The sequence below is a fragment of the Gadus morhua genome, chromosome 11 (assembly GCF_902167405.1).
Source record: "Gadus morhua chromosome 11, gadMor3.0, whole genome shotgun sequence".
NCBI classification, from domain to species: Eukaryota; Metazoa; Chordata; class Actinopteri; order Gadiformes; family Gadidae; genus Gadus; species Gadus morhua.
In genome coordinates, this window is record NC_044058.1 from 29,270,376 (window position 1) to 29,291,391 (window position 21,016).

Below are 21,016 nucleotides of genomic sequence, written 5' to 3' on the forward strand. Positions count from 1 at the left end.
TGTTGAAGCACATCAGATATTTTTATTTTTTTTATCCAAAACATATCTGAACTAGAACGTTTCTCCAGGACCAAACAAGACCATCAAAAGTCAATCACAACACATAACATTATTTAAAGTGCAAAACAACCATTAGAATAAACGGATGAGCATGACAGAGCTCAATGACTCAACCCTATCTCTCAATCGCTCTGCTGGCAGCCAATGGAATCACCAGCATCGTCCGTCACAGGACAGGAAGTGAATCGAATGGTGCATTCAAGGCATGCGGCATGGGCGGTAGGAAAGATTCACAGCCTTTCCATTAGCTACGGACAACTTCAGATTGAGAGCACCGTTTAATGACACGGCACCGCTTTTATTTTTCTATCGGCGCCTTTGAACCGTTTGAATGATAGGAGGTAGCATGTCTAAAAGTAATTGTCTGAATTATTTTTGATCTTCAGTCACTTCTGTTTACCGCCTAGTCGGACACATTGGACCTTTTCAGAAAGACCCCAGATCCCAGTTGTAATTACCAGTAGAGTGGTGGGCGGGATTTTATATTAGTCGTTGCACGTATTGTACTTTAAGTCAGAAGTTGGTAATTACGGAAGCTCCCATATGAATCGAACGCAGCAATCCATATTCACCAATCATTAGTCGCCAGGGGCGTGGCCGAGTCTGTCCATCCAGACAGCTCTTGTTATGCTAGCTTTAGCCTAGCTGCTCTTTAATCACAAGACGAACGTCCCGCAGAAACTCTCCTGAAGCCCGAAGCTCTTCGTCCCGCTGTCCGCAGACATGCTAGCAGTGAGTTAGCCATACGTAGCTCACATTAGCATCCTCATCCAATGTGTTTAGTCTAAGTACTTTAAGCTCATTCCGCTCTAAGGCGTCATAATGCAGAGTTAAGGTGGAGCTCCTCTCCTCTCCTGGCCCCCCGCTGCTCCGTCCGAGACCCCTCGAACCGGGCGGGGACCATGTGAAGGTAGGCTGTGACTGTGAGGAGAGTCCGGGTAAACGCTGTCGGCGACGATGTCTTGCAAATCCACCAAAGTCGCCCCGAGTGTCGACTTCGACCACAGCTGCTCCGACAGCGTGGAATACCTGACGCTCAACTTCGGGCCCTTCGAGCCCGTCCGCCGCTGGAGGAGGCTGCCGCCCTGCGACGAGTTCGTCGGAGCCAGGTAACACGACCGACGGCCCGGCACCTCCCGTCTGTCAAGCCGCTGGTCCACCCCGCTGCGTTCTGACCTTTGACCTCTCCGTCCATCCAGGCGCAGCAAACACACCGTGGTGGCCTACAGGGATGCCATTTACGTGTTTGGGGGAGATAATGGGTGAGCGTTTCTATTCTATATCAGTTAACCATGATGGCCTTCATCACCTGAGGTCCATCCTCACTCTGATTGGTCGTTGAGTTCATGTTAGTCATCGGGGCTGGACTACCCCTTAATTGATCACTTATTGCGTCGTTCACTATTTAATGAATGTTCATGTGGATCATCCTGACATGTGTAACGATACTTTACATGTGTGTTTAACTCCTTTCTCTGCAGGAAGAACATGCTGAATGACTTGCTGCGCTTCGATGTAAAGGACTGCTCGTGGTGTCGGTGAGTGCCTTCTCTTTGTTAAACAGACAGTATTCTGTAGCACTGATCTGCTATCGACTCTCCACTCCAACACGACCCAAGGCTATTATGTGACGGTAATGTGTTGTGATGATGGTTTCAGCGCCTTTACGACGGGAACGCCACCTGCGCCCCGGTACCACCACTCCGCCGTCGTCTATGGCAGCAGCATGTTTGTTTTTGGTGAGTTCCCCTCATCCATCGTGTTGAGGTCCTTGGGCTCGCTTGTGTGATGTCTCAGTTTGCTTACAAACAGAGAAAATGCACTGAAATGTCTCTGTGCTGTGTTGTCTTCTAGGGGGCTACACTGGAGACATCTACTCGAATTCCAACTTAAAAAACAAGAATGACCTTTTTGAATACAAGTTCGCTACGGGGCAGTGGACCGAGTGGAAGGTTGAGGGCAGGTAATGATGGCGCCATACATTCTATATTCTACCAATCCATCTGTTTGATCTGTTTATGTTTTTAAAGTCCGACATTTATTATTTAATTCTCGCATTATGACATTTCTCAGCCCATATTATTTTACTATTTACTCTAATTAACCAGATTGGACTCATTGAGATTATGCATCTTTTACAAGAGAGACCGGGCCAAAACGACACCATCATACAATAAAATAAGTATCAGGTAAAGCGTAGTTATAAAGCCCTTAATGCAGGCCATGTATTTAGGAGACTTTTAGAGAGTTGGCATTGCAGTAATCGAGTCTAGAGATGTAAACGTGTCTCTGCATCTGCCTCAAACAGCACTGCTCCGGTTCTATCAATGTTTCTGAGGAAAGACTAACAGTAACCATAGCAACGTGCAACACCACATGAGAACATTATTCTACACATCTCACAAGGCAGAGGAGGAGCCGAAACCTTCTGACCTGGGGCCAGAAGGTTCCGTCAGCTTGCATCAGGTCCGGTCTCGGTTCTGACCCTTGACCTGGGTCAGTGTGACCTGACCCAGCCCGTTCTGTGATGAGGGCCCTGAAACGACATGACCTTCTTACCGTTTGTCCGTCTTATTCGCAGCCTCCCGGTTGCCAGGTCGGCCCATGGAGCCACCGTCTACGACGATAAGCTCTGGATATTCGCTGGATACGACGGGAACGCCAGGTGGGGAGCTGGGCTGAAGCCACCGTCACCACCATGTGATCCAAGGAGCAGGAGGAATCAGGGGATCATTTGTCGTGTTTTCCTCCCTTTGCAGGTTGAACGACATGTGGACCATCAGCCTGCAGGACAGAGAGCAGGGCTGCTGGGAGGAGGCCAGTGCACCTCCTTCATAACCTAATGTTCTCTTAAAGGAAGCCTTCAGGCTCTGCCACGTTCTACTATGTGTCAGAACCCCCCGATCAGTTTCTCTGGGAAAAAAATGCATAAAAGTTTGTCCATCTTCGTCTTCCCAAAGTGTTTGGTTTTCCTTGAACACAGATGAAGACGATGGCCTCATTGTGCTCTCTCCTCTCGGGTCCATTAGATGGATCAGAGCGGCGAGATTCCTCCATCCTGCTGCAACTTCCCCGTGGCCGTGTGCCGGGACAAGATGTTTGTGTTCTCAGGGCAGAGCGGAGCCAAGATCACCAACAACCTCTTTCAGTTCGAGTTCAAGGGTCACATGTGAGTGGAAACGCGTCGGAAAAAGAAAGTACAAACGAACAATAAGAGGTGCACAATTAAACATTGGTCCCAAGCTACGCTGAGAACAGTCAAAGCAGAAACACACACCTGTCAACGCGTACCCTAGGAAGGGTTCCCCCCGCTAACCCCTGGGTCCCCCCCCCCCCCCCCCCCCCCAGGTGGACCCGCATCCCGACGGAGCACCTTCTGCGGGGCTCGCCGCCCCCTCCGCAGCGGCGTTACGGCCACACCATGGTGGCCTTCGACCGCCACCTCTACGTGTTCGGGGGCGTGGCCGACAACACGCTGCCCAACGAGCTGCACTGCTACGACGTGGACTCCCAGTCCTGGGAGGTCATCCACCCCAGCCTGGACAGCGAGGTCAGTACCGTCACCCGGCCAGCACAGACACTGAGTCCTCACACACACCGAGTCCTCACACACACCGAGTCCTCACACACACCGAGTCCTCACACACACCGAGTCCTCACACAGACCCAGAGCCCTCGCATGTGGAACACAGACCCAGAGCCCCCGCATGTGGAACACAGACCCAGAGCCCTCGCATGTGGAACACAGACCCAGAGCCCTCGCATGTGAAACACAGACCCAGAGCCCTCACAACACAGATTTAGGCCCCGTGTTGTGAACGATGGTTTGTTGGTTTGTTTGTTGGCTGTTGTTGTGTTGGCGGATCCAGAAGCTATGTCAGCCTCTCCCCTTCGTCCTCACTGGGTCTCATTGCCTGAGGGGAGTCCTCCGTTGTGTTGCGTCCTCACTGGGTCTCATTGCCTGAGGGAAGTCCTCCATTCTGTTGCGTCCTCACTGGGTCTCGTTGCCTGAGGGGAGTCCTCCGTTCGGTTGCGTCCTCACTGGGTCTCATTGCCTGAGGGGAGTCCTCCGTTCGGTTGCGTCCTCACTGGGTCTCATTGCCTGAGGGAAGTCCTCCATTCTGTTGCGTCCTCACTGGGTCTCGTTGCCTGAGGGGAGTCCTCCGTTCGGTTGCGTCCTCACTGGGTCTCATTGCCTGAGGGGAGTCCTCCGTTCTGTTGCGTCCTCACTGGGTCTCGTTGCCTGAGGGAAGTCCTCCGTTCTGTTGCGTCCTCACTGGGTCTCGTTGCCTGAGGGAAGTCCTCCGTTCTGTTGCGTCCTCACTGGGTCTCGTTGCCTGAGGGGAGTCCTCCGTTCGGTTGCGTCCTCACTGGGTCTCATTGCCTGAGGGGAGTCCTCCGTTCTGTTGCGTCCTCACTGGGTCTCATTGCCTGAGGGGGGTCCTCCGTTCTGTTGCGTCCTCACTGGGTCTCATTGCCTGAGGGGGGTCCTCCGTTCGGTTGCGTCCTCACTGGGTCTCATTGCCTGAGGGGAGTCCTCCGTTCTGTTGCGTCCTCACTGGGTCTCATTGCCTGAGGGGAGTCCTCCGTTCTGTTGCGTCCTCACTGGGTCTCATTGCCTGAGGGGAGTCCTCCGTTGTGTTGCGTCCTCACTGGGTCTCATTGCCTGAGGGGAGTCCTCTGTTGTGTTGCGTCCTCACTGGGTCTCATTGCCTGAGGGGAGTCCTCCGTTGTGTTGCGTCCTCACTGGGTCTCATTGCCTGAGGGGAGTCCTCCGTTGTGTTGCGTCCTCACTGGGTCTCATTGCCTGAGGGGGGTCCTCCGTTGTGTTGCGTCCTCACTGGGTCTCATTGCCTGAGGGGGGTCCTCCGTTCGGTTGCGTCCTCACTGGGTCTCATTGCCTGAGGGGGGTCCTCCGTTGTGTTGCGTCCTCACTGGGTCTCATTGCCTGAGGGGGGTCCTCCGTTGTGTCGCGTCCTCACTGGGTCTCATTGCCTGAGGGGGGTCCTCCGTTGTGTCGCGTCCTCACTGGGTCTCATTGCCTGAGGGGGGTCCTCCGTTCGGTTGCGTCCTCACTGGGTCTCATTGCCTGAGGGGGGTCCTCCGTTGTGTTGCGTCCTCACTGGGTCTCATTGCCTGAGGGGAGTCCTCCGTTGTGTTGCGTCCTCACTGGGTCTCATTGCCTGAGGGGAGTCCTCCGTTGTGTTGCGTCCTCACTGGGTCTCATTGCCTGAGGGGGGTCCTCCGTTCTGTTGCGTCCTCACTGGGTCTCATTGCCTGAGGGGGGTCCTCCGTTCTGTTGCGTCCTCACTGGGTCTCATTGCCTGAGGGGGGTCCTCCGTTGTGTTGCGTCCTCACTGGGTCTCATTGCCTGAGGGGGGTCCTCCGTTGTGTTGCGTCCTCACTGGGTCTCATTGCCTGAGGGGGGTCCTCCGTTCGGTTGCGTCCTCAGATGCCGAGCGGCCGGTTGTTCCACGCGGCGGCTGTGATCCACGACGCCATGTACATCTTCGGAGGCACGGTGGATAACAACGTGCGCAGCGGGGAGATGTACCGGTTCCAGGTAAACCCAAACGACTCCATCACTGCTATCAGCGCTCAGAAAAATGGATCCCACAGAAGAATCTCGTTTCCTCGCCTTCCACGGCTCGAAGGCACCTGATCCTGTTTCTGTTCTGAACAGTTCTCCTGCTACCCAAAATGCACCCTGCACGAGGACTACGGGAAGCTGTGGGAGAACCGCCAGTTCTGTGACGTGGAGTTCATCCTGGGCGAGGTGAGCACCACCTCGTGTACACTGTGCTCCTCATATTGACAGTCTTGACAATTCACAAATGTTACACACGGGGCCTTAAAATGTGTCAGAAAGTCTTGCATTTAGTTTCATAGGGCTAATGTTTTGTGGGTTGTGGTTGGAACTTTATGGATGGACGATTTATTTGCGTTTCCAAGACTTTGGTATTAAATAATATTTTTATCTCATAACTACCATTATCATTATATTTTTTGTGTTTATGTTTACATTAATAATTGAAAAGTTGCAAGGTTATGGATTTATTAGAATATCCACATAAACAACAAGGTCTAACAAAGGTCTTACCGCTGTAATGAACGAGGTCATCACAGGTACTGAATAGTAACCTGATTTATTTAGACTCATTTAAGATGTACAATCTTGAAAAAGGGTCTTGTAGTTAAGGCATATTAACCAGTCTTGGAGTTAGCTTGTTGAAACCTGCAGGTAGCAACACGTATAGTCTCCACTGTGACTCGCGAGCGTCTACCTCAGAGCCGCAGAATGCTAATGATGAGCGGTCCTCTGTAGCGGGAGGAGAGAGTCCTCGGCCACATCGCCATAGTGACGGCCCGGTGCCAGTGGCTGAGGAGGAAGATCCTGCAGGCTCGGGACCGGCAGAGACAGGTCGGCTCCTCCTCTGTGCACTGCATACTTATCTTATTAGTATATTTATTAGAATGTGGACCCATTTTGTGGCTGTTGTACCATGTGTTTTAATATTATGTACTATTTTCATTTTAAATATCATTGACTGAGTGAACCGCACAAGGATTCCAGTGCCCCTGTGCCCCTGTGCCCCTGTGGCCCTGTGGCCCAGTGGCCCAGTGGCCCTGTGGCCCTGTGGCCCTGTGGCCCAGTGGCCCTGTGGCCCTGTACGCAGTGAACTGAGCTGACCTGATGGGTCACTGCGGTAGAGGTTGTTTATAGTGTATGCTCGTCGCCACTGTAAAGGAGGGACCCCCCGGTGTCCCTAAAGGTTACTGTATTAACTGAGCCTGGACTGTAGGGACCCCCGGGGTCCTTAAAGGTTACTGTATTAACTGAGCCTGGACTGTAGGGACCCCCGGGGTCCTTAAAGGTTACTGTATTAACTGAGCCTGGACTGTAGGGACCCCCGGGGTCCCTAAAGGTTACTGTATTAACTGAGCCTGGACTGTAGGGACCCCCGGGGTCCCTAAAGGTTACTGTATTAACTGAGCCTGGACTGTAGGGACCCCCGGGGTCCCTAAAGGTTACTGTATTAACTGAGCCTGGACTGTAGGCAGCGCGTTGGCTGACGCTGCGGCGTGCTGTGTGTGCAGAAGGCCAAGCAGGAGAGCGGGGAGGAGGCGGAGGAGGGGTCCGCGGGCCCCTGGGAGGTCCCGGCGGTGAAGCCCTCGGGGACCCCCAACCTGGAGGTCTCCATTCGGGAGGCGGAGCCCCAGCCCTTCAGGGTGCTCATGCAGTTCCTCTACACGGACAAGATCCAGTACCCCCGCAGAGGTCGGTCAGTCAGTCAGTCAGTCAGTCATTCAGTCAGTCACTCACTCACTGACCAGTAACTCGACCTGTCTAGGTCCCAGTCGGTAAGGGGACCAGGGGGAACCTGCTCTGGGGTCCCAGTCGGTAAGGGGACCGGGGGGAACCTGCTCTGGGGTCCCAGTCGGTAAGGGGACCAGGGGGAACCTGCTCTGGGTCCCAGTCGGTAAGGGGACCAGGGGGAACCTGCTCTGGGTCCCAGTCGGTAAGGGGACCAGGGGAAACCTGGTCTGGGTCCCAGTCGGTAAGGGGACCAGGGGGAACCTGCTCTGGGTCCCAGTCGGTAAGGGGACCAGGGGGAACCTGCTCTGGGTCCCAGTCGGTAAGGGGACCAGGGGGAGCCTGGTCTGGGTCCCAGTCGGTAAGGGGACCAGGGGGAACCTGCTCAAGGTCCCAGTCGGTAAGGGGACCAGGGGGAACCTGCTCAAGGTCCCAGTCGGTAAGGGGACCAGGGGGAACCTGGTCAAGGTCCCAGTCGGTAAGGGGACCAGGGGGAACCTGCTCAAGGTCCCAGTCGGTAAGGGGACCAGGGGGAACCTGCTCAAGGTCCCAGTCGGTAAGGGGACCAGGGGGAACCTGGTCTGGGTCCCAGTCGGTAAGGGGACCAGAGGGAACCTGGTCTGGGTCCCAGTCGGTAAGGGGACCAGGGGGAACCTGCTCAGGGTCCCAGTCGGTAAGGGGACCAGGGGGAACCTGGTCTGGGTCCCAGGCTGATGGCAGTGTGTGTCGTCCCTGTCTCAGGCCACGTCCAGGACGTGCTGCTCATCATGGACGTGTACAAGCTGGCGCTGAGCTTCCAGCTGGCCCGTCTGGAGCAGCTGTGTGTGCAGTACATCGAGGCGTCGGTGGACCTGCAGAACGTGCTCAGCGTGTGTGAGAACGCCAACAAGCTGCAGCTGGACCAGCTCAAGGTACTGCCGGGCCGGCCTTCATTCACGTTTACATCACACCTCGGCACTCAGCTAACCCCCCCCCCCCCTCCAGGAGCACTGCCTGAACTTCGTGGTGAAGGAGTCCCACTTCAACCAGGTCATCATGACCAAGGAGTTTGAGAGGCTCAGCACGCAGCTCATCGTGGAGATCGTGCGGCGCAAGCAGCAGCCCCCCCTGCGGCTGTACTCGGACCAGCCCGTGGACATCGGCACCTCCCTGGTGCAGGACATGAAGGCCTACCTGGAGGGGGGCGGCCTGGACTTCTGTGACATCGTGCTGCTGCTGGACGGCCACCCCCGCCCCGCCCACCAGGTCATACTGGCCGCCCGCTCCAGGTGGGCCGTCGATACAGGATGCATCTGGTCATATGGTTATGATGTCGGGTATTAGTCATACACTCGCATCATATAGAAACGCTAAATGGACCGCATTTACGCTTTACCCAAAGCGCTTTACAACACTGCCTAACATTCACCCATTCATGCACACATTCACTCACCGACGGTGGAGTCAGTCCCGCAGGGCGACAGCCAGCGGGTTAGGAGCAGTGAGGGTGAGGCGTCTCGCTCAGGGACACCTCCACACTCTGGGGTTCGAACTAGCAGCCGGTCAACCCGCTCTACCTCCTGAGCTGCTGCTGCCGCATCAGACGGATTCTTGTATTTGTGCGTGTGATATGTTGATGTATTGATTCAGCGATGGAATGTCGTTTCTCTTTCTTCTGACGTGTGTGTGTGTGTGTGTGTGTGTGTGTGTGTGTGTGTGTGTGTGTGTGTGTGTGTGTGTGTGTGTGTGTGTGTGTGTGTGTGTGTGTGTGTGTGTGTGTGTGTGTGTGTGCGCGCGCGCGTCCTCAGTTACTTCGAGGCCATGTTCCGCTCCTTCATGCCTGTGGACGGCCAGGTCAACATCTCCATCGGGGAGATGGTCCCTAGTAAGCAGGCCTTTGAGTCCATGCTGCGCTACATCTACTACGGGGACGTCAACATGCCCCCGGAGGACTCCCTGTATCCTCCCCACTCCTGCTGCACGCTACACCTCAGCCTCTTATGAGGCCCTCAGGGCTCCTTCACCTTACACCTCAGCCTCTTATGAGGCCCTCAGTGCTCCTTCACCTTACACCTCAGCCCCTTATGAGGCCCTCAGTGCTCCTTCACCTTACACCTCAGCCCCTTATGAGCCCCTCCGTGACCCCTCAGTGCTCCTTCACCCTACACCTCAGCCTCTTATGAGGCCCTCAGTGACCCATTCAGTGCTCCTTCATCAGCTTCTGGTTCAGGTTTGTTTTGTGTTTGGACCCGTCTGTCAACGATCAGTGTTGTGATCAGATCAGTGATTTAAACATGAGCATTTAGCATTTAGCAGACGCTTTTATCAAAAGCGTCTTACAATAAGTCCATTTGTCAGAAAGAGAAACAACAATATATCTCTGTGGGTACAGTAATGATGTTAGTAGAACAAAGTGGAATGCACTAACCATAGCTAGGTTAACCCATTCCCCGTGTACAACAGAGACAGCTAGGGTAAGACGCTACACATGCTGAGTACTGTGTTTAAGTGCCAGGACGTACAACAAGGGTGGAGGCCATGCAGAGTCTAAGTGAACAAGTGAGTCTTGAGTTGATTTAAAGGTTCTCTTCTGAGCGTCTCTCTCCTGTCCCTCTCCTGTCTCTCTGAGCGTCTCTCCTGTCTCTCTGAGCATCTCTCCTGTCCCTCTCCTGTCTCTCTGAGCGTCTCTCCTGTCTCTCTGAGCGTCTCTCCCCTGTCTCTCTCCTGTCTCTCTCTCCTGTCTCTCTCCTGTCTCTCTCCGGTCTCTCTCCGGTCTCTCTCCTGTCTCTCTGAGCGTCTCTCTCCTGTCTCTCTCTCGTCTCTCTCCGGTCTCTCTCCGGTCTCTCTCCGGTCTCTCTCCGGTCTCTCTCCGGTCTCTCTCCGGTCTCTCTGAGCGTCTCTCTCTGAGTGTCTCTCTCTGAGCGTCTCTCTCTGAGTGTCTTCCTCCCTAACTCCTGGTCAGCTATCTGTTCTCGGCGCCGTACTACTACGGCTTCTCCAACAACCGGCTGCAGGCCTACTGCAAGCAGAACCTGGAGATGAACGTCACGGTGGAGAACGTCCTGCAGGTCTGTCTGTCTGTCTGTCTGTCTGTCTGTCTGTCTGTCTGTCTGTCTGTCTGTCTGTCTGTCGGTCGTTGTCTGTCTGTCTGTCTGTCTGTCTGTCTGTCTGTCTGTCTGTCTGTCTGTCTGTCTGTCTGTCTGTCTGTCTGTCTGTCTGTCTGTCTGTCTGTCTGTCTGTCTGTCTGTCTGTCTGTCTGTCTGTCTGTCTGTCGTTGTCTGTCTGTCGTTGTCTGTCTGTCGTTGTCTGTCGTTGTCTGTCGTTGTCTGTCTGTCTGTCTGTCTGTCTCTGTCGTTGTCTGTCTGTCGTTCTGTCTCCCTCCCTCCCTCCCTCCCTCCCTCCCTCCCTCCTCCCTCTGTTAACACCCCTCTCCCCCTCTCAGATCCTGGAGGCGGCCGATAAGACCCAGGCCCTGGACATGAAGAAGCACTGCCTGCACATCATCGTGCACCAGTTCATCAAGGTGGGTGGGCTGGTGTCGGGGGCCCTGGCACTGTGCTGCCCCCTGGCTGCAGCTGGGCTGGCCCCCTAGGGGCCCGGAGCCTCCCACATGGGAGACCAGAATGTTGACCCGAGGACCGGCTGAACAAGCAGGCCCCTCCCCGGGGCGGGGGGCCGGAGAGGAAACCGACCAATGAGAGCGCCTGCAACCCCCTCCCCCCCACCCTCCTGGAACCGTTCAAGAGTTAAAAGAATACCTTCCTTTGGTTTGCTGCACGTTGGTTCTATTGCTTTCCGCTGCTTAATCTTTATGTGTTGTGTTTGTTCTGTTGCTTTATCTTCATGTGTTGCTTCTGTTTGGTTTTATTGCGTTTGCTTCCCTCAGCAGGCTGGACTTGATTTGGTAACGCCTCACCTTACTATTATGTTCATTTTTGGCCTTTTTTTTCCTCCCCTCCCCTTCCACCCCTCTCATTCTCTTCCTCCCCTCTCATTCTCTTCCTCCCCTCTCATTCTATACCTCCCCTCTCATTCTCTCCTTCTCCTCTCCCTCTTCGCCCCCCCCCCCCCCCCCCCCCCTCTCCGTTGAAGGTATCCAAGCTGCCTAACCTGCGGTCTCTGAGCCAGCTGCTGCTGCTGGACATCATCGAGTCGCTGGCCACGCACATATCAGACAAACAGTGTGCCGAGATGGGCCCCGACATTTAGGACCGGGCCCCCACCGGGCCCCCAGCCCGGCCTCACTGGCTCGGTTCTGATTGGTTCGTTTGCTGGACCTTGCATGTCAACTCCGTCAGCGTCTTCTGAGACGATGGCTCTCCTTCGTACCGGAGATCCGTCACCACAGGGACCGCGTCCTCGTTGTACTGACGAGGCAGGATGAGTGAAACCTGTAGAGTTCCATCCAAAGTACTCCTCTGTAGCCATGTATTCCTCCATATAGCCATTGTATTCTACTCCGTTCCATGGGGAGTATGTGATGTACTGTGAGTACTAACTGCATTATACCAAGTTAACCGTCAGGAAAAGTGTTGATAAGTGATCCTTTCATTGTTTAACATGGAAGGATTTAATGACTTGTAGACGCTGTAAACGATGATGTGTCTGCAGTCTTTGTATTTAAGCCATTGCTGTTTTTGAATGTTTGACAAAGGTACACGTCCACTGGCGTCCTAATAACCACTAGGAGCCCTTCAGCTCGCTCAGCCTGTATCATATGGGATGTAGTTACAACTTTATCCCCTCCAAGAGCCCGATGTATGTAAAGCCTTAATAAACCTCTTGGTTAAGTGACTGCTGTCTGTGTGCTGGTGTCTGTTCTGCTCAGTCCATCTAAGACGGTCCGCAGGGGACTCTGCCTGCAGTGTCAAAGCCCCTCATTATCCATCACAGGTGGCCTTCACAATCCACTGGCAGGCCGTGCATCTGAAGCCGTCTTTAGTGGTGAGCTCCAGCGTGAGGCCACGTTCAACCTGCCGCTGTGAGGCCGGGCGATCGGGAAACAAGCCCAACACTTCCCCTCACATGTCTGGAGCCCAGTGATTTCATCAGAACATTTAGTTAAACACGAGTGAATTAAAGACGGAGCAGGAGACTCCGGTTCGGCTTCGGGTTTCCCGCCGGCTGCCAGCTGAACGTCTAGATCATCGGAGACCTGCGGAGCAGCAGCAAGTGTTGGACTCTGCGGCCGGCGGCGATGCTGAGAACACAAGACGCCTTTCAGGGCCTCGACACTCGAGACTCTTGGCAGGACTCTGGCTTTGGCCCGGAGTCGACTCTGAAAGAAGTCTTAATGACACCTTAACCTCTGACATCCGCCCAAACCGTTTCCTGCAACGTAATTAAAACCTCAGAAGACGGGCATGGACGTACGGTGAACAGCAATGCTTTAGGAGGTCAGAGGTCGTGTTTGTTCCTGGGCTATGTGCACCCTGCTCATGTTTCCTTCATTTAAAGCTGAGGCGCACTGGGCCCAGAATCCCACCGTGCGGATCCGGTTTCGTCCAAAAAGAGACTTCATTGTGCACGGCGATGATATTTATCACCGAGGAAAAAAACAACAGTGTGCCTCTTGTAAAGCCCTGGGCGCGCTCTATCTCCCTGTAATCAGGTGCACTTTATTAAGGTAGGGATGAGACGGCAGCCGGTCTGAGGCGCGGGGGGGCGGGCGCTACAGCGCTCCGCCTCGTGGCACGGACCCCGCCAGAGGCAGCCGGGACGCGAGGGAAGAGGGACCTTCTCGTGCATCGCAGCAGCCAGCGGCTCGGAGACGATGGTGTTCCTGACCACGAAGGTGATGCAGAGGACCGCCCTGTTCGTGACCTTCGGGGGGCTGGTGACCTCCCTGATCACGGCCTTCATCCCGCTGTGGAAGACCATGAACTCTGAGCTCAACGAGGTGGAGAACTACTACTCGGGCCTGTGGCACATGTGCGTCTTCACGGAGGAGGTGGGTGTGCAGTGCAAGGCCTACGAGTCGACCCTGGGGCTGCCCGGGGACCTGCAGGCGTCCCGGGTGCTCATGCTGGCCTCCCTGGCGACGGGGGCCCTGGCCGTGCCCGTGGCCCTCCTGGCCATGGAGGGGGTGGAGGTGTGCCGGGGCCGGCCGGGGCTGCGACGGGGGCTGCTGCTGCTCAGCGGGGGGCTCAGCTGGCTGTCGGGGCTGGCCACCCTGGCCCCCGTGTCCATCGTGGCCTACAGCACGGTGGTGGAGTTCTGGGACGACAACCTGCCCGACGTGGTGCCGCGCTGGGAGTTCGGCGAGGCCATGTTCTCCGGCTGGTTCGGGGGTCTGGCGCTGATCGTCGGGGGGACCCTCTTCTTCGTGGGGGTGTGCATGGCGGACTTTGAGTCCCGAACCCCTAGCCCCCCCAGCAGCCCCCAGGTGAGCCGCAGGGCGAAGCACTACCTGAAGACGGAGGTCCTATGAGAGGAAAGGAGAGCCGTCCTCATCCCGACGCTCCGTAAACACCTGACTGGAGACGGGAACACTTTCCCGTTTGGGAACTGAGGAACGGGACGAGGAGAGACCGTTTTTGAACATGGCACGTCTTTTGGTCGGACGTGATTCTGCTGGATTTGTAGCTCGTTAAATGTTTGTTAACCTTTCAGACGACTGAGGTCGTGCAGACCTGCCAAACCTCTTTCAGTATAAGAACAGGGAGGCTGCTGAAAGGTGCTTTGGCAGGTTTGTTGAGCATTAATAATTGGCAGCAAGTTTCTGCATTTCATGTGAACTATGAGACTGATGGTTTCTTAGGGTTGGTCGTGGTCCAACAATCATATCTCAGTCGTTTTTGTGCTTATTCCCGCATAAAGAACCAGATTGTAAACTATTTTGCTCCATTGCATCGTAAACTAAAATGCATCAAATGGAATAAATGATCAAAATTTGCTCTAAAATAAAACCTCCATGAACCTATAGCAGTGTGTCATGTCATGTGAGTGCTTTCATAAAGAGAAGTCCTCTCCCCAGGAATGGAGCGTGAGATAACAGCGCTGACGTTTAATACCATGAGATCATGAGACCGACCCCTCCCTCCGGGACACACCTGATGACTCAGGTAACGGTCGTTCCCATGGAGGTACTTGTGTGGACTGTAAAGGTCACACAAGGTCTTGTGGTACCATGTGATAACTGGATTGACCAGCTCCTGATTAGTCTTCTTCTGTGAGGCCTTAGTTCCTCTACCATCTGCTGAAAATAATGTTTAGACTTTTTCCAAGACAATGACAGATTTACACACTTTGTCCTGCACTCAGCCTTAAATACACTCAGCCTATTTTCCTCTTATGGCTGATTAAAGTACTGCAATCATTTGAACCAGTGATGAAATACTCTCTCTCCCTCTCACCCCCCCCCCCTCTCTCTCTCTCTCTCTCTCTCTCTCTCTCCCTTCCTCTCTCTCTCCCTCTCTCTCTCTCTCTCTCTCTCTCTCTCTCTCTCTCTCTCTCTCTCTCTCTCTCTCTCTCTCTCTCTCTCTCTCTCTCTCTCTCTCTCTCTCTTCCTCTCTTGCTCCCACTCCTCCCTCTCTCTCTCTCTCTCACCCCCCCCCCTCTCTCTCTCTCTCTCTCTCTCTCTCTCTCTCTCTCTCTCTCTCTCTCTCACCTCTCTCTCTCTCTCTCTCTCTCACCCCCTCTCTCTCTCTCTCTCTCTCTCTCTCTCTCTCTCTCTCTCTCTCTCTCTCTCTCTCTCTCTCTCTTCCTCTCTCTTGCTCCCACTCCTCTCTCTCTCTCTCTCTCTCTCTCTCTCTCTCTCTCTCTCTCCCTCTCTCTCTCACCCCCTCTCTCTCTCTCTCTCTCTCTCTCTCTCTCTCTCTCTCTCTCTCTCTCTCTCTCTCTCTCTCTCTCTCTCTCTTCCTCTCTCTTGCTCCCACTCCTCTCTCTCTCTCTCTCTCTCTCTTGCTCCCACTCCTCCCTCTCTCTCTCTCCCTTCCTCTCTCTCTCTCTCTCTCTCTCTCTCCCTCTCTCTCTCTCCCCCTCTCTCTCCACCTCTCTTTCAGTCTTTGCAGATGATTCATTACTAAACTAGTTGTGTAGAGTGTTCTGTTCAGTGTGTTCTTGTGTGTCAGAGTAAGAACAACAACGGAACACTAACAGACCAGGCTAGGGTCACTGTCAGCATGTTTCAGCAGACTCTGGCGTACCCCCAGTATCCAGTATATCCCCAGTATCCAGTATATCCCCAGTATCCAGTATACCCCCAGTATCCAGTAAACCCCCGGTATCCAGTATACCCCCGGTATCCAGTATACCCCCGGTATCCAGTATACCCAGAAACAACCCAAATACCCAGAGTACCACAGTATCACAGTACCCAAGTTCCCAGGAGACAGAGACACACAGGCTGGGGTTCACTAGACATGCATTGGAAATCCACCCGGTGAATCTGCTCTCTACTGGACCAATCCCATGAGAGTGAGATCCACAGTTCATCAAGGGATATAGGATCGATGAGGAGATAAGTGTGCATCAGTTCTACACTAGTGTTATCTAGGGCACTGTGTAGGGCACAAGTTGAGCAGTTGGAACTCGAGCCAGAGAGAGAGAGTGAGCATTAAAAAGAGGGAAAGAGAAGTGGCCAGCAGTGACCAGCAGTGGCCAGTAGAGACCAGCACTGTCCAGCAGTGACAAGTAGAGGGTGCAGTGACCTGCAGTGGCCAGTAGAGACCGGCACTGTCCAGCAGTGACAAGTAGAGGGTGCAGTGGCCTGTCATGGCCTGCAGTGGCCTGCAGTGACTTGCAGTAGCCAGTAGTGGCCAGTCGTGGCCTGCAGTGTTCTGCAGTGGCTCGCAGTGGCCAGTAGTGGCCAGTTGAGGGTACAGTGAGCAGCTCCTACATGAGAAAGGTCCAACCAATCATGGAACAAAAAGGGATTTTGCGATTCACATTATTTGTTGATCCTCAATAATTCAACCAATTGAGAAACTTAATAAATGCAATTTAAATCACTACTACTTTAAATCACCGTCCTTCAAGCACTTGACATACAGTTGTATACATATATATTCTATCGCTATGTGTACGAAGCCTTCCATGTAAAATATGCAGATAATTGTCCCTTCATTTTCCCTTCCAAACCCAGCTAGCCTCTCAAAGTTCAAGCAATGCAGGGTGAGTTCACACACCCACACAAGAATACCAGAAACTGCAAGCCCATCAGGTCTATTGACCTGGTCCTCACCTGTCCCACAGTGTTGCTCAGTGAAAGAGCTCCCTATCTCACATCGGCCGTAATACTGCAGCAAACCCCAAAGAACTGAACGATTCCGGTTTGATTAGCCAGCTCTCTGCGTCGCCTTGGAACAACAAAAGCTTTCAAGTAATTACAGCAGGGAATGTGCGCCGTAAAATGTGTGCAGTCGCTCATGGAGGCCTGTAATCCTGCTGGAACAGACAGCCAGCCAGGCAGTCAGTGGGGGAACAGACAGCCAGCCAGGCAGTCAGGGGACGCAGGCGGTGCAGACAGCCCAGCTGGGGGGCTGGTGTCAGGCTTTGATCAGGCTGGACCGGCCCGTCAGGTGTTTAGCATCTGAAGGAGGAAAAGGTCTGAAGAGAAAGTAGGATCAAATAAAGGGGTGTTTGCAAAGGGGGGGGGGGGGAGAGAGAGAGTGAGAGTCAGAGAGAGGGAGAGGGAGAGGGAGTGGGACAGAGGGAGGGAGAGAAAGAGAGAGGGAGAGCGAGGGACTGGGAGGGAGAGAGTGAACTGGAAAGAGGGCAGAAGAGCGTGTGGACTGGAGAGAGTGCAGCGAGAAAGGGAGAGGGAGGAAAGGCTGAGAGAGGCACACAGAACAGGGTGGGAGTATAGGGAGAGAGAGGGAGAGGGAGAGAGAGAGAGCAGAGAGAATTCGTGCTGTGTTAGCATCCCCACAAGCAACTCCATCAATACTGCATTCAGCTGAGACTCTGCTGCTGTCTGCCGCCTGGCCGAGCCTCGCACCACCAGAGCCTTCTGCCGCTGGACGCTGGTGGAGGAGGAGGAGGAGGAGGAGGAGGAGACGGAGCACACGCTCCAGCCCCTGCTGCAATCCAGAGTGCGAGGAGCGGAGTGTTTGAGCGAGGAAGAGGACGAGGAGGAGGAGGGGTACAGCAGGACACTGAGTGGAATAGCGGAGGAGAGCGGGCGAGCAGAGAGAGAGAGAGAGAGAGAGAGAGCGCGAGCGGACCGCTGGGGGGGACTGGAGCGCTGCTATGAGCCGCTGATCGCCCCGAGGCAGGAGACTCCCGCCGCACCTGCCCCACCTGCTCCACCCACGCTGGCTCGGGTAAGCTCCTTCCTCCTCCCTGTGTCTCTGCTGAATCAGGGGGCCCCTATTCCCCGGCGGTCCTGATACTTTCCGCTCCGTCTTGCTGCACTGGGCCACGGCGGTCCTACTCTAGTTCTCTGGAAGTTTCTGGTCCAGGGGGACGAAGCTCTGGGGACCCCCTGGGGACCATCTGGGGTTCAGAAGCTCTCTCAGACTAACAGCCCTGCCTCTGTAGCTCTGGAGCCTCATCATGGACCCTCGATGAGACGGTTAAAGTGCTGCGGGGTGACGGGGAGACAGGATGAGCCAATGGGCTGACACACAGCTCTCTGCCGGCCTGAGCTGCTGATAGGTCAGCTCCATGCAGGGCCCTCAGAATAGGGCTGGGATCCATTACAGTGACAGTGAAATGATAATAATGATGATTCATTTGTTCTCTTTGCATATGTGAGTGTTTGTGTGTACGTGTGTGTGTGCATGTGTGTGAGTGTGTGATTGTGTCTGTGAGTGTGTGTGTGTGTGTGTGTGTTTGATTTAAGATAATAACGTGATAATAATAATAATAATGATGACTCATTTGTTGTGTTTGCATATGCAAGTGTTTGTGTGTTTGTTTGTGTGTGCGAGTTTGTGTGTCTGTGTTTGCATGCATGTGTGTGTGTGTGTGTGTGTGTGTGTGTGTGTGTGTGTGTGTGTGTGTGTGTGTGTGTGTGTGTGTGTGTGTGTGTGTGTGTGTTAAGAGAGTGGGGGTGCATGCTGTGGAACTGGTCAACACAGGAGTTGTTTTCTCCTATGGAGGCTGGGACCCCCCCTCGGTGAAACGCTACTTTCTAGTTTTCCATGACATCACGGAGCTCCAGCCTGGGTCCACCTCGACCCCATACCAGCGCTCTGCTTACAGGTGTACTCCGAGCCTCCCTCGGGATGTGAACATATCCTCCATGCATTATGTATACACCAGCCCACTCTGAAATCGCTCACCTGCACTTGACACAATAAAGAGGGTCGAGTCAAAGTACATTATGAACCATCTTGTCTGCAGCGATCCCCCTGACCTCCTCCTGATAAACGCTGACGTGAGAGAGAGAGCGTTAAAGAGAGGGGAAGAGAAGACATGGACCAGGCTTCTGAAGGAACTCGTCACAGCCCCCGCGCATTAGCCTGCCGCCGGCGGGCCCGTAGCTTATGAATTCCATACTGCGCTAAACTGGCTGACCCGTGGTCCCAGCAGCCCTCAGGGGACAGAGCCGGCTGCAGTCGCTGTACATTCCAGGCCCCCGTGGTTCACCGGCCCCTACCATCCCTCTGCGTGATGGGTCATTTAGAAACCCCGGTGAGAGAAGCTCGCATCAACGGGTCAAGCTCAGGGTAGTCGTCCACAGGATTCTGACAAACTGGACTGGGGGTTTTGTTGTCTGGCTGAAGACCCCTTGAGGGGACATCATGAACTACCACACTGTAGTGTGGATTGGTTTGGTAGAAGGCTTCACTCAGCGCCATGACCGTGAGTCGGTCCTGATCACCATTCCAACACCCAGTAATTGGAAGGATGTTGGACTGGATTGCTGGGTGTAATTCATTGATAATTGCTGAAGACCTTGCTATGGAGATGGCAAACACTATACATTAGGCATATGATCTCTAGCTGTGAAGTTATCTAACACCAAGCAGTAAAGGAGAGCCTTGTGGTCAAGTATCAGGAATCATTGAGTTGTTGGCCCTTATCAAGGAGCGATCAGAGAACGGCCCCCTAATGATTAACCTCAGGTGACTTACCTGCTCGACCCGCTCACCGCTCACATGAATAAGTCACTGAACAAGACGATGTTGTTAGGACATGTCCGAGGTCTTCGTGTCATCCAGAGGTGCTGCAGTAGAGTCTAGCACTTTGTGTTCTGAAGAGACCCCTCAAACCAGCACGAGGGCCTGAAACAACCGCTCTGCAACTCTGAGGTGATGTAGAACCGTCTTCTCTCTCTCTCTCTCTCTCTCTCTCTCTCTCTCTCTCTCTCTCTCTCTCTCTCTCTCTCTCTCTCTCTCTCTCTCTCTCTCTCTCTCTCTCTCTCTCTCTCTCTCTCTCTCTCTCTCTCTCTCTCTCTCTCTCTCTCTCTGCATGTGTCTGGTCCCGTTCGATCACTATTGTTATTGGTAAAGCACTTGCTATACTCTAGAAGGAAGTTGTCTACATTGAGCTCCAGCTCCCTCCATTAGTGCGTCCCTGGTGATAGAGCGACGGTCTGCTGGTGAGAGACTGGAGCGCCACGTGTCTGACTGTCAGTCCGTGGTCGTAGATAGTGTGCGGATTCCATTCAGATTCCATTCCTTTAAGCGTTCCCGTTGTCGGATTGATCGCCGCTGCCCAAGACCCACTGAGCAACGGGAAACCGTGATTTCTGAATTCCTCTGACATTCCAGTCCTTCGGGAAAAATATTGATATTGATGGAGCAGTGATTGGAAGTGACAGCTTGTTAGGAGGAAGGATTATTAGAACGACTTGGGCACAGGACTGAGATCTGCGTCATATGTTGTGAGGCCCAAATCGACTTAACCTACTTTAGCTTCTGCACTAAATATCTCCAGGTCCCTGGAACCCCACGAGGCCGGCCTGGGCTGGGGCTCCTCTGTGTCTCTGTCCTCTGGCGCTGTGTGTAGAGTACAGCAGTGTGGGAGACGCTCTGATACGTCTCCTCGTGTTGTGAGTCCTGGAGAAGCTACAGGCAGCGTAGAACCTGCTCCCACGCTGCGTTAGAACCGTAAAGCGGTGCTGTTCCACTTTGTTCTCCAGCCCCTGGCCCGAGTGTGGTGGATTGTGGGGATGGTGGCTGGTTGCTATGGAGAGTGAGTAGGAATACTCAGACACCCACACGGCCTGCCAGCCTGGGAGAGCTTTCCCAGAGGAACGGGAGGAACAAACACCTTATTAAAACCATGAATCTGTTGCCTCATCTCTGCTGATCACATGGATTACAGGGTTGGAGTGTTTGTACCGATTCTACCAACGTAAAAACGATCCTGTCTTACCTAAACTGTGATTCGATCCTACAGATGATTATTGCTTATTGGTTAGTGTCTCCAAAGCAATAATGTAAATGCTAATCTGTAAAACAAATGTTGATTTGTGACTATGTGAATACAGACCAAACAGGTTGAACGCTGCGCTCAGACCCCCCCCCCCCCCCCCCCCCCCCCCTGTAACTTTGTAAGCAGGGCTCCATTCAGGGCTGGAGACTCTTTCTGAACTTCAAGGACATTAAGATGCGCTCAGAATAACAAGTAGCCTCCAGCCTGGTGGGTCTGGTGATGAATCACGGTGCAACAGCACAGGCCTACACCTGGAGCAGGCCTGGCCCTCTCACACACCTCCCATGGGAGAGAGCCTGGGAGGAACGTGGGGGGAACGTGGGAGGAACGTGG

General features: G+C 53.9%; 3 protein-coding genes across 4 annotated transcripts in view; all 3 read left to right on the forward strand.

The window, feature by feature from the left end:
* The first annotated feature begins 265 nt into the window (after nt 1-265).
* lztr1 (leucine zipper like post translational regulator 1) lies at nt 266-12,148 on the forward strand. Its single transcript, XM_030370702.1, has 19 exons — nt 266-1,169; nt 1,260-1,322; nt 1,542-1,598; nt 1,720-1,799; nt 1,915-2,023; nt 2,642-2,725; nt 2,820-2,877; nt 3,090-3,229; nt 3,409-3,610; nt 5,513-5,623; nt 5,744-5,836; nt 6,386-6,481; nt 7,159-7,339; nt 8,117-8,286; nt 8,360-8,643; nt 9,163-9,312; nt 10,317-10,422; nt 10,797-10,877; nt 11,447-12,148. The coding sequence occupies exons 1-19, from the start codon at nt 1,018-1,020 to the stop codon at nt 11,561-11,563; spliced, it is 2,334 nt and encodes a 777-aa protein (XP_030226562.1). The 5' UTR covers nt 266-1,017; the 3' UTR covers nt 11,564-12,148.
* Nucleotides 12,149-12,278: 130 nt separating this feature from the next.
* Nucleotides 12,279-14,278, forward strand: cldn26 (claudin 26). The gene has a single exon (XM_030370704.1). The coding sequence runs from the start codon at nt 13,128-13,130 to the stop codon at nt 13,782-13,784; it is 657 nt and encodes a 218-aa protein (XP_030226564.1). The 5' UTR covers nt 12,279-13,127; the 3' UTR covers nt 13,785-14,278.
* A 2,763-nt stretch (nt 14,279-17,041) lies between these two features.
* aifm3 (AIF family member 3) overlaps nt 17,042-21,016 on the forward strand; it is a 20,802-nt gene continuing 16,827 nt past the window's right edge. Inside the window, exon 1 of one of the 2 annotated variants that reach the window (XM_030369895.1) lies at nt 17,042-17,619. The gene's annotated coding sequence lies outside the window, so the exon portion shown is untranslated. Of the gene's footprint in view, nt 17,620-19,407; nt 19,555-21,016 lie in introns of those variants that run through there. The other variant, XM_030369896.1, reaches the window with a different exon arrangement.